Raw genomic sequence first — 13,713 nt, forward strand, 5'->3', positions numbered from 1 at the left:
GATTGCACAAGTGATGAGAAGCAAAAACACTTCTCTTCAGATTGTGTAGCGCAGGAGTCTTCCTTCAGAAACTACAGTTCCCCTTTAAGCTCTAAACAACATCAAGAGCAAAAAACTGCCTAAGTGGAGGTGAGGGATTATGTGGCCTCACTGAGTCACATAGAAATAGTCTGAGAACCTCCAATGAGCCAAACGGCCAAAAAGGCTCCCAAGAAACCAATAAAAATTATACTTCAATACCTAGAGTTATGAAAAGCGGGAAAAACAAAACAAAACAAAACAAAACAAAACAAAACACCTTTATTCAACATCCAGGACAGAAGTACACATCTAGGTGGGAAGCGTGTAGAGAAATGAGTTCAATAAAATAAGATAGCTTCTTATATTGAGATCAATTGTTTTCACTGAATGCTTTAAAAAAAAATCTTGAGTTTTAATATATTTAATATGCCTAGTATTAAATTACATTTGATTTTAAAAAACCTTTCACCATACAACCAGCAAACTGAAAAACAAAACACAAACACAGATATTTAAGACTATCATTTGCTTTAGAAGCATTCCTACTGACACTGAGACATAAAATTTTTTCACTAGACTAGAGTTCTCAATCAACTTTAGGTTCAGGAGACATTTTAACTTGCCTTGTCTCTCTATTGTTATTACCATCGGTGGCTTACCAGGTTGCAAAGAAAGCTTCAACTACAATGGCAGTGAGCACCAGGAAGCTGCTTACCATACTGCTCAGCCTGGTGCAACCTGCTCATCATGGCTTCCTACCCTTTAGCATAAAAACCTACCGTAACCATGTGGTATTTGCTAGCAGGTTACTTCTGCCCACTCTTGTACATCACAGGTTTGCTATTCAGATGTACATTCATATCTGAGACCCTTGATAGACTGTGTGTACAGTATCTTAATAGTAAGACTGAATGAAGCAGGATGAAAAAAAGCAGTACCTGAGCACTAAGAATTAATGACAGAAATACTACTCACCTGTCTGCTGTGCAGTCTGTAGCAGTGGTTGGTTTAGATGTGAATTGTAATGGACAGAAGGGACTGGGCGGTACTGAGGTTGACTGGAGTGATAGTGGCCTGGAGCACAATAACAGGCTGGCATCTAGGATAAGTATCGAGAGAAAAAAATCAATTTTACTTGCAATAAAATCTTTTAATTTCTTTCAATACCGATCATCTGAAAACTGTTTTTCTTAGCTTTAACTGAATTTTTTTTTTTTTAAATTTCAAACATACAATATAAATACTTCTACCAATCTGACTTAGTAGGTATTAATTTTTTGGGGTCATATTTGTTTCAGGTTCTCTCTTTTACAAAACCAAACACTACTGATATGGTTGAAGGATCACTCCAAATTGTCTGGTTGCACATTCCACAAAACAAACAAACGAACAAAAAAAAAACCAAATCATTATCCTATAGTTAGAATATATTATTCCTGTAAATATTTTAAAATGTCTAATATTGAGGGATGGGGAGGCAATGATAAGATATGTACACATATAATACCTTAATAAAAAATGAAAAGAAAAAAAAAAAATGCTACTCCCCCACCCAAAAAAACCCACAAAATAAAATGTCTAATATATCTCCCTCTATATATCTGTTACCCATGTATAAATTGTTGAGAATATAAAAAAAATTACATTATGGTACTCTACTAAAACTTCAAGAAAGTTATTTTGCAATTAACATTGTTTATGAGACTTTTCTTGGTTTAAACATGTACCACTTGCTCATTCAAGTTAAATGTTGAATAACAATCATTATATAAGTAAGACACTTTATTCATTTCCACATTAATGCACAGTTGAACTGATCCCATTCCTTAATTTTTCTTATGCAAATTAAAACACCAATACAATTTTATTTGTCAACTAGAGGCTTGGTGCATGAAATTCATGCACGGGATGTGGGGTGTGGGGTGGAGTCCCTCAGCCAGCCTGGCCTGCACCCTCTCGTAATTCGGGACCCCTTGGCCGATCCTGCAGGGAACCCTGAGGGATTGGGCTAAACCAGCAATCGAATATCCCTCTCGCAATCTGGGACCGCTGGCTCCTAACCACTTACTTGTCTGCCTGCCTGATCACCCCTAACCGCCTCTGCCTGCCGGCCTGATCACCCCTAACCGCCTCTGCCTGCCGGCCTGATCACCCCTAACTGCCAATGCCTTGGCCCCCGCCACCGTGACTTTGTCCAGAAAGACCAGACAACCAGAAGATGTCCCGTTGACCTAATTAGATTATTACCCTTTTATTAGTATAGATTATGCCTTAATAAAGGTGGACAAAATGCCAGTAAGACTAACTTGATTTACTTTTCCTTCCAGAGCTACTTATATCTGCTTTGAATTTCTCTTAAAGTAATCTCATCTAGTTTGGGGTGAAGAATGACCCAGTGATGTAGCAGTATGTGATAGATAACATTTTTCAGTTCATTGGCTCTCTCAGGCTCTGCTCTTCAGACTGCATTACTATTAAAAGACAGAAACCTGCCGAAACCGGTTTGGCTCAATGGATAGAGCATCGGCTTGGGGACTGAAGGGTCCCGGGTTCAATTCCGGTCAGGGGCATGTACCTTGGTTGTGGGCATATCCTCAGTGGGGGTGTGCAGGAGGCAGCTGATCGATGACTCTCTCTCATCGATGTTTCTAACTCTCTGTCTCTCTCCCTTCCTCTCTGTACAAATTCAATAAAATATATTAAAAAAAAAACAAAAACAAAAAAAAACAAACAGAAACCTATGAAGATCTTCAAGAATGCCCATTTCATTAGGAAACCAGCCAAGTAAAGAATTTTTAGATTGGTTATAAGCCATGAATCCCCAATATTTACTGTCATATTCTTGTGTCTTTGAAAGATTAGACACAATAGAGATGTGATTCCTTAATTTTTCTTAGAGATATCAGCAATAAATAATATGTCCTGATTTTAGGTTTCATTTATTATTAGACTTTTCAGCATGTATGTATGTGTGTATATATATACACATCCTATGTAATAAAATAGTAATATGCAAATTAACTCCACTACACCCACCAGCCACGCCCACCAGCCAATCAGGAGCGAGTGTGCAAATTAATCCCAAACAAGATGGCTGCGGCCAGGGAGCGAGCAAGAAGCTTGGGTTTCCCCAGCAATGGAGGAAGCCAAACTTTCCGCAAACCCTGGAAGGCGTAGGCCTCCACTCAAGGGTACAAAATTTCAATTATAGAAGATAAGTAAATTCCAATAAAAATGGCGGCAGCCACAGAGCTAGCAGGAGGATTGGCTCTGCTCAAGGCTATAAAGTTTCAATTATAGAAGATAAATAAATCCCAACAAAAGTGGCTGTAGCCACAGAGTGAGCAGGAGGCTTAGCTCGCTCAAGGCTACAAAGTTTCAATTATATAAGATAAATAAATCCCAGATACCAGGGCCTCCACTTGGGTCGCCAGGGGACATGGCCAGCCTGCAAACCACCACAGGCCCCTCACTCTGGCCACCCCACGCCCCAAGGGAACCCCACCCTGATCTGGGACACCCTTCAGGGAAAACCAGCTGGCCCCCACCTGTGCACCAGGCCTCTATACTATCTAATAAAAGAGTAATATGCAAATTGACCATCATTCCAACACACAAGATGGATGCCCCCAAGCGACCAAAGATCCTGCCCCCATGTGGACACAAGATGGCCTGCAAGGGAGGGCAGATGTGGGCACAGTCCAGCAGGTTAGGGCAGATGGGAGGAAGCAGGCCTGCAAGGGAGGGCAGTTGAAGGCGATCAAATCTGCAGGAGAGGGCAATTGTGGTGGACCCATCTGCAGGAGCGAGCAGTTGGGGGGGAAAAGGCCTGCAGGGGAGGGCAGTTAGGGTAATCAGGCTGGCAAGGGAACAGTTAGGCATCAATCAGGCTGGCAGGGGAGTGGTTATGAGGTGATCAGGCTGGCAGGCTGAAGCAGTTAGGAGCAATCAGGAAGGAAGGCTGGCAGGCAGGCGAGCAATGGGAGCCAGCAGTCCTAGACTGTGAGAGGGATCCTATCAGGATCCGGCCTAAATGGGCAGTTGGACATGCCTCGAAGGGTCCCAGATTGGAAAGGGTGCAGGCTGGGTTAAGAGGCACCCCCCCACATGCATGAATTTAGTGCACCAGGCCTCTAGTATATAAATAATGTTTTTTCTTAAATAAAAGACATACTGCTTATAGCAAAAATTATCATTATATTATTGTTTATAATACATATACTGAGTGGCCAGATTATTATGATTTCACATGCATAATAATCTGGCCACTCAGTGTATATCCCATATAATAACAGGCTAATGCGCAAATTGTTCCTTCGACCAGGAGATCGACCAGCAGACAGGCCAGCCAACTACTCCTGTCCCCTCCCTCTGGCCAGGCTGGCTGGACCCCACCCATGCACAAATACATGCACTGGGCCTCTAATACATACACACACCCACACAAACTGAGAGGCCAGATTATTATATGTTCAGAGATCATAATAATCTGGCCACTCAGTGTATACATGTAATATATATAACAATGGAGAGAGGGTAAAAAGAATTATATTGCTGCCCAGCTGGTGTCGCTCAATGGTTGAGCATCAACCTATGAACCAGGAGGTCACGGTTCAATTCCCGGTCAGGGCACATGCCCGGGTTGTGGGCTCGATCCCCAGTAGGGGACGTGCAGAAGGCAGCTGACCAGTGTTTCTCTCTCATCATTGATGTTGCTCTTTCTAACTCTTCTTTCATCTTTGACTCAATACTTGCAGTTTCATTTAAACATCAGGTAGACTATAATACTATACATATAGTAATCCCTAAATATAGTACACAAAAACAAGATTCAATGGCTGTAGATAAGGAATCAACAGACGAAATACAATGAAACACTAAAAGACAAGGCCAGTGTGGCTCAGTGGATTAGAGCAACATCCCCCAAGCATGTTAGACTTGCAGCATTTATTTGGCCCGTGTTAGCCTTTGAGTTTGACATGCTTCTCTCACAACAAAGTGTGGTGTGTTTGATTACTGGTCAGGGCACATACCCTAGTTGGGGCATGTACAGGGGGCAAATGATTGTTGTTTTTTTTCTCTCTCTCTGCCTCTCTCTAATGCCAGTAGAAAGCATATACTACTCAGGTGGTGAAAAAAATCCCACCAAAAATGTTCAAATAATACAAAAAGCAGGAAAAGAAGCAGATAGAAATAAAATACAGACAACTGGAAAACAAATAGCAATATAGGATACCTGCATCTAACCATGTCAATATATATAAAAGATAAAAGAACTAGACACTCTAATCAGATTGTGTAAGACATCTCAACAACAACTATATACTTATTGTATGTAAAAGACACTTTAGGTATAAATCGTGCAAATAAGAGGGCGAAAAAAACTCATTTAAATGCGAATCAAGTGAATGCTGAAGTCACTATATTAAAATCAGATAAAATAGATTTTAAGACAAATAATAGTAAGAAAAACAGAAAACCATTTCACAACAAGAGTTAATATATCAGGAAGGCGTAATAAATATGAATTGTTCAATGTAGATTCAAATACTATATAAAGACTAATAGAACTTAAGGGAGAAGTAGAAAACCAACAATCATTTTTGCTAGAACTGTACAAAATTTACATAAGGATGTAGAAGATCTGAAAGACACTATAAACCACAAGACAATATCAATTGATATTTAAAGAATACTAAATGCAGCCCCTGGCCGGTTTGGCTCAGTGGATAGAGCATCAGCCAGTGGATGAATGGGTTGCAGGTTCGATTCTGGTCAAGGGCACGTGGGCTCAATCCCTGATGGGGAGCATATAGGAGGCAGCTGATCGATGGTTCTCTCTCATCATTGATGTTTCTATCCCTCTTCCTCTCCCTTCATCTCCAAAATCAATAAAAATATTTTTTTTAAAAAATGGAAATACTTCTCTTAAAAAAATACTACATGCAGAAACAACAAAACAAAAAGGAAATTAAAAAGGCATCCTATATTAATACTGAAGACTCGGTATTGTTAAGATGGCGGTAACAAGAAACACAAACTTCAGATTCAAGGCAATTTCTATCAAATTCCAATGGGCTCTTTTGCAGAAATGATAAAGCCAACTGTCCAATTTATATGGAATCCCAAGGGATCATGCTTCCAAACAATTTTGACAAAGAAGAACAAACTTGGAAAATTCACACTTCCTGATTTTAAAACTCCTCACAAAGGTGCAGTAATAAATCAGCATAAAGAGGGAAATATAGAACATTATAAAAGCCGGAGTCTAGAAATCAGCTACATTTAAGGTTAGCTGTTATTTGACAAGGGTATCAGTACTATTCAACGCAAAAAAAAAAAAAAAAAAAAAAAAAAAAAAAAAAAAAAAAAAAAAAAAAAAAAAATCCAGGTTCTTTAACTAATGATCCTGGAACAAATAAATACACACATACAAAAAATGAAGTGGAATCCTTATTTCATACCAATTATAAAACTTACTCAACATTGATAAATCATCTAAATATAGGAGCTAGAACCATAAAACTCTTAGAAGAAAACATGGATGAATCATGACCTTGTCTGAATTCTTAGATATGATAAAGGCATGAGTAACAGAATGAAAATATTAATAAAGTTGACTTCATCAAAATAAAAAAAACTTTTGTGCATTAAATACATTATCAAGACAGTAAAAAGACAATCTATAGCATGAGTGAACATATTTGCAAATAGACATCTGATAATGATCTAATATCTGAAATATATAAAGAACTTTTGCAACTTAACAAAAAGACAAACAATCTGATTAAAAAATAGGCATCATTGCCAAAACCAGTTTGGCTCAGTGGATAGAGAGTCGGCTTGCGGACTGAAGGGTCCCAGGTTCAATTTCAGTCAAGGGCATGTACCTTGATTGCGGGCACATCCCCAGGACGTGTGTGTAGGCGGCAGCTGATCAATGTTTCTAACTCTCTATCCCTCTCCCTTCCTCTCTGTAAAAAGCCAATAAAATATATTAGAAAAAAAACGAAAAACAGGCATCATGGAAAATAGCTGGTGGTTCCTCAAAAAGTTAAATAGAGTTACCATATGAACCAGCAATTCTACTTCTACGTATATACACAAAGAAATTAAGTCAGATACCTGAATAAATTCATGTACCTACATTTTATTAATAGGAATATTCACAAAGGCAAAAGGTGGAAACATTCCTCCAAATTAATGGAGGAAAAGGTGAACATGCCCCACACTGGGATCTGGCCCACAACCCAGGCATGTGCCCTGACTGGGAACGGAACTGTGACCTCCTGGTTCATGAGTCAATGCTAAACCACTGAGACATGGCAGGTGGGCAAAATGCATTTTTCTTACTTATAAAAATGCTTTTTTATATACATATACACACATATATGTATTTTTTTTTTTTTATTAAACTCAGAGAGGAACAAAGAAAAATAGATAGAAATAACAATGATGATGAGAGAGAATCATTGATCGGCTGTCCCCCCAACACGATCCCTACTGGAGAACGAGCTTGCAACCAGGGCATGTGCCTTTGACCAGAATTGAACTTATGACCCTTCAATCTGCAGGCTGATGCTCTATCCACTGAGCCAAACCCACTAGCGCTGTATTTTTATAGTGCATTTACTTTAATGTGTTTTATTTAAGCAAATGATAAAAAACAAACCTGAGTCAGAAGGAAAACTCCAAAAATCACATAATTTACTCAACTGTCATGTTGTTATCTAGCACTTGAAAATCACCAGAGAAAAGAAAATGATGACAAGTTTTGCTTACACATCCTTATAAATGCTTTAAAAATTTTTTATTATCAATTTCAGAGAGGGAGGGAGAGGGAGAGAAATAGAAACATCAAGGATGAGAATCATTGATTGGCTGCCTCTTGCAGCATACCCCCTAATGGGAATCCAGCCCACATCCCAGGCATGTGCCCTGACCCAGAATTGAACCCTGGCCTCGACACTCAACCATCGAGTCACACCAGCTGGGCTTGCAGAAATTCTTTCCCTGTCAAATGACAAATACACTCTAATGTAGCCCTAGCCAGTTTTGCTCCGTGGATAGAGCATCAACCTGAGGACTTAAGGGTCTCGGGTCAAGGGCACATACCTGGGCTGTAGGCTCAATCCCCAGCCTTAGTTTAGTGCAGGTAACCAACTGATATTTCTCTCTCATTCTGTCCCTCCCCCTTCCTTTCATTCTCTCTAAAAATCAATGGAAAAATATCCTCAGGTGAGGATTAACAAAACACAAATGAACAAAAAGACTCTAATGCTAAAAGTTATCAAATGAAAGCCCCTGCAGAGAGGGAGGTGAAAAAGTGACCTACCTGTGGTGAGGGCTGCTGAATATATCCCTGCTGCTGGAGCACAGGCTGGCTGACAGGGTGACCAGAAGCAGAATAGCCAGCAGTAGGGACGGGCTGTCCAGGTGGCAGTGGGGGAGGAGGAGGGGGAGGAGGAGGAGGTGGTGGTGGCAGTAGTGGTGGTGGAGGAGCCGCTGTCATGATATAACCAGACTGCTGTGGGGACTGAAGAACAACAGTGGACTGGAACATGGTAGCATGAGGATCAGAACCATCTGTAGATGGCTGGCGGGCAAGACTCATGTGGCTAAACTGAGACCCAAGGTTGTCCTGACAAAAAAGGAAAAAGTTAAATCAGTATGCCTTCCCTATACAGATCAAACTTATCAAAGAAAACTACTTCCTGTATTTTAAGATGAGTTGCAATAGTGTATATTATGGAAATCATATATCTTTATCAGACATGACTTAATAAAAGAACAGCTTCAAAAAAATTAAAACTCCAATGCAGGAAGGAAGAATATTACAATGCCATCACTACAAATTGCTTATAAAATACATATAATGGAAATGCATAACATGCAGAAGAGTAGGGTGTAACATTTCACAAACAAACAATTAAAAAAACTTATTTAAATAAAGATTAAAAGCACATTAGCATAGAAACCCACACCTGAAACTTATATGTTGATGTTGACCAATGTCACTCCAATAAATTTAATAATAATAAAAAAAATCGCATTAGGATGTAAAAGTGAAACTGACAGGAATTAAAACTCCAGGTAACTAGTAAGGCACAGTACTAATTATTCTTCACTTTAAATCACTGCCCCTCTTCCTAGAAGGCAACATTCACTAAAAGCATCTTTGAGTCTCCTATTATACCTAACAAATATACTAGCAGAAATTAAATAGAAAATCTATCTACCTTGTCCTTTTTCTAATTTCTCAAAAATAATTTAGCCCTAATTCTATTCTTCTCTAATCTGTTTCAATCTGTTTTTTAAGTCACATGTTAAACAAATGAAATCCAAACAGTTTCTTACTGCTTTTGCTACTTGGTGAGCAGGCAATGGTGCCCAGCCAAGATAGGGTTGTGATTTATGTTACCCGACAAATGTTACTCTGGCTCAACAATATAAATACCAGTTCTGACTAGATAATCATCATCACTGAAATGAAAACCACGGAGTTAAAGTGGCATTTCTCTGCTCCCAAGGAGCCACAGATTGGGAACAATATATACCACACCTGCCGAAACCGGTTTGGCTCAGTGGATAGAGAGTTGGCCTGCAGACTAAAGGATCCCGGGTTCGATTCCGGTCAAGGGCATGTACCTTGGTTGCTGGCGCATCCCCAGTGGGGGGGGGGGGGTTGTTTGCAAGAGGCAGCTGATTGATGACTCTCTCTCATCGATGTTTCTAACTCACTATCTCTCTCCCTTTCTCTCTGTAAAAAAAATCAATAAAATATATTAAAAAATATATATATATACTACACCTCCATATTTTGCTAAGAGGAAAACTGAAAAAAAGTTAAAAACTTAAAATATTGAGCAATGAAGTTGTCAGATCAAAGTTACATGTCTGTAATTTCTAGAGTCCGCAGTGTTTTTTGTCCCCCCCCAATCCAAAGTAAATTAAGACTATAGCAAAGATATGGGATGAAAATGGGAACCTGATTTAATGATTGAAAATACATGGTTTTACTTCTCCCAAATAGCTGCTCTGTTCTCCTAACTCCGTGGTCGGCAAACTGGCTCGAGAGCCACATGCAACTCTTTGGCCCCTTGAGTGTGGCTCTTCCACAAAAGACCACGGCCTGGGTGAGTATATTTTGAAGAAATGGCGTTAGAAGAAGTTTAAGTTTAAAAAATTTGGCTCTTAAAAAAAATTTCAATTGTTGTACTGTTGATATTTGGCTCTGTTGACTTATAAGTTTGCCGACCACTGTCCTAACTCAATGCAAAATTTCAAAAGGGAAAATATATATCTAAATACACTAGTTGTAATTACCAATATTTTAATAAGAGATACCATAACTGCACACCACCATTACAGTCATCTTTGCAAAAAGTCAATTTTGTTATTCCAATGATCTGCCATTTTCCAAAACATTTTGAGGCTTTTATGTTATTCCTTTTCATGTTGTCAATCTTTAAAATGCTGGCAAAATTTCATTTTTTAGCCTGGAAGTGATTTTTAAAAATCATTAAGAGCCAAAGCTTGTAAATAAGGTTGCCTCCAGCTCAAAACAAAACTATCCCAAATAAAATAAAACATTTCTAAAAAGTGTAGAGTGATTTTAAGATATAGCTAGTAATTTAACTTGGAAAGCATTTTCAAAATGTGATGGGGAAAGAATGTTATTAGGGAGATTCATTTTAAGGGAAGGAAACTGATATTTACTGAATATTTCATGTTAGGCACTATGCAAGAAGTACCGTATATCACTGTTTCATATGATTACTAACTACAGGTCACACAGAAAACACAGCAGTGGTGCAACTGAGCCCTATGTGCGGTATAACTTGGGGGCATTCTTGAAATTAAAGGAGGTACCATTACTTTATAGTTACAGACTACATATCTAGAGATCTTCGTTAGAAATTTACTCAGGAGGATGTCTCTTGTAGTTTTAAGTTTCAATTCACCCTAGTAACTGGCACTAAGTATACTGGGCCTATGGCTTTGGGGAAAGATAGAAAGCCTATCTCCAGATGAAAGCTGCCATCTCAGGATTGCATTGAGCTACACTGACCTCCATGAGAAAAGCAGTGAAAACATGTTAGGACTAGAAATAATTGTCTACATGAAAATTATTTCATTATGAAAGGAAGGAAAAGATTAGAGATTATGCAAACACTGTGAAAAGCCAATATAACAAATCTATATAATAAAAACTTAATGACCGTTACAATGGGATGCCTAGAACGACTGGTCACTATGATGTGTACTGACCACCAGGGGGCAGATGCTCAAAGCAGGAGCTGCCCCCTGATGGTCAGTGTGCTCCCACAAGGGGAGCGCTGCTCAGCCAGAAGCCGGGCTCATGGCTGGGAAATGCAGCTGCCAAAGTGGAGAGCATGTCCTGACTCAGCGACAGAAGGCGCAGTGGGCCCGGGATGAGTGGGAGTGATGGGGTGCCAGGCATCGATTCAGGGTTTTCCCTGGCTGCCTGCCGCACTGCTATGTCCCATGAGGGATCCAGAATTGGGAGAGGGCACAAGCAGGGCTGAGGGCCACCCTCTCTCCCACCCCCAGTGCAAGAATTTTGTGCACCAGGCCTCTAGTATTTTAGGAAAGAAAATTAATTTATTTCTAATACAGGATAGAAACACTTTTCAGTATATATGTATCCCTGACTTTAATCACATTCATGAGCCTTTATCATCCATCCATCCACAAAAACAATGAAGGAGTGAACACAGAAATAGTACCACAGAGTATTGCTGGGTGGGTAAGATTGGCAGGAGGGGATGGGTAATGAGCTGTAGAGTATGGAATAGGCTGTGAAGAGGACTGCAGAAAACAACCAGGCCAAGACAAACAGGTTGGCAAACAACGTTAATGTCAGAATAAAATATAAGAAAAACTACAAAAAATGGAAAGTCATACTTGTTTTGGCAATAGCTTTAACTAGATTTATAAAGTCATCTTCAACACAACCACGTAGGAAACAACAAAAACAATGCAAAATGAGGAAACTCTACATAGTAAACATTTTGAGAATATACCTATGCTTAAATTTAATACACAATTAGAAAGATAACTTTGGCATAAAAAGATTTGATTCACTGAAACAGTTATTTTAAATCCTGTTATCTAACCAATACACCCCTGGTTTATGTCAGTCAAAACAAAACCACTTTTCCTTCCTTCCTGATTTGATGAAAGGGCTGCTCTATTTAGTTATATAACACTAAATAATAAAATAAAAACTTCACTTATTTTGTTATCAGACAGTAATAACTTACATAACATCTATGCCAGTTACTGCCTTTATTTGATATGGCACAATGAGGAACTCTTTTGGGACCAAAGTGCATAAATTAAAAAAATTTTTTAAAGAAAAATGTATTAGAGGTACCATTAAGAACAACAGCCTAAAGAAACAACACACACATACATACAAGAACATGCAGACACACAAACACATCTCTTTTATATACAGAAGAGAAACATATTTTTCTTGCAACTAAAAATTTTTATTAATATCTGAGAAACTTGCCCTGGCTGGAGTGGCTCAGTGGTAGAGGGTTGGCCTGCGCACCGAAGTCTCTGGTTCAATTCCTGGTCAAGGGCACATACCTGGGTGGCAGATTTGTTCCCCAGACCAGTTGTTTTGAGGGAGGCAACCAATCGCTCTTTTTCTCTCTTCCCCCCAACCCCTCTCTCTAAAAATCAATGGAAAAAATATCCTTGGGTGAGGATTAACAAAACAAACAAACAAACAAGCTGAGAAAACTAGTTTTTGCAATTTTTTTTCACTAATGGTACACGCCTGCATTTCAGGGAAAAAGAGATTCCAAAAGGCACTCAATAAACAGGTGTTTGAAAAAAAAAAAAATGTAATCACTCTTAAATTTTATGGAATATAGCTGGCCATTTATAAGCTAACATTGACATTTGATTTAGATTTCCAATATTATATTTACATAGTTTTTTACAAAGGGGGTAATATACAAATTGGCTTAAAAGTTATTATAATCATAATCCATTTTATATGTGGGCAATCAGACTAAAGTGAGTTAAGTGACCTGTACTGTCATGTTAGCAAGCAATGGAGGAACCCAGGCAATTTTACCTAATAAAAACTCTTACTTTTGGTCAAAATGTATATATATATGAATCTCCCTCTGGAATATTTCCAAAGAGAATACTTTCAAATTGCAAAATAAACCAATGGTATTAGGGGATAATCTAAAAAAGAAGAAATTTTTATGACAATTAAGATGCATAAATGAGTTGCATTTTTACAGTATTAATGCAAGAGTTTCTAAAAATATGAAAGGCTTATATTAGTTTAGAACCTTTCAAGGAAATCTAGAATTAAAGTATTAGAAAAGGTAAAAGCTGAAAAATCTTTAAGTACCTACTGTTTCTTCACTAACTTCTCAACTAGAAATGAGCAAGCTTCCTCATGGATGACAGCACCTAACACACTAAGTGAGGTGTAGTAGCTTTAGAAGTTCCAGGGTATTAAACGTGATGTTAAGGGAGACAATCATTAAGATATAACTTTCTTCCAGACAACTTGACCTACTATGTAGGTGTTAGATGAAATACAAGCTTTAGCCTGCTCTATGATAAATGAAAGATCATTATGAGCACCAAGGGTATGTACTAATGTCTACCAGATTGTCAAGTGGTAATGAGAAA

The 13,713-nt window shown here is 38.6% G+C and overlaps 1 protein-coding gene across 14 annotated transcripts in view; it reads right to left on the reverse strand.

Moving 5' to 3' along the window:
* R3HDM1 (R3H domain containing 1) overlaps positions 1–13,713 on the reverse strand; it is a 168,176-nt gene that overhangs the window by 43,229 nt on the left and 111,234 nt on the right. For 13 of the 14 annotated variants that reach the window (XM_036420858.2, XM_036420857.2, XM_036420859.2 and 10 more), the window contains 2 exons: positions 8,357–8,662; positions 997–1,120 (listed from right to left, as the gene is read on the reverse strand). In XM_036420858.2, the coding sequence (XP_036276751.1) occupies positions 997–1,120; positions 8,357–8,662 (430 nt within the window). The remainder of the gene's footprint in view (positions 1–996; positions 1,121–8,356; positions 8,663–13,713) is intronic. The other variant, XM_045575674.1, reaches the window with a different exon arrangement.

This window comes from Pipistrellus kuhlii, unplaced genomic scaffold, assembly GCF_014108245.1.
Source record: "Pipistrellus kuhlii isolate mPipKuh1 unplaced genomic scaffold, mPipKuh1.p scaffold_m20_p_7, whole genome shotgun sequence".
NCBI classification, from domain to species: Eukaryota; Metazoa; Chordata; class Mammalia; order Chiroptera; family Vespertilionidae; genus Pipistrellus; species Pipistrellus kuhlii.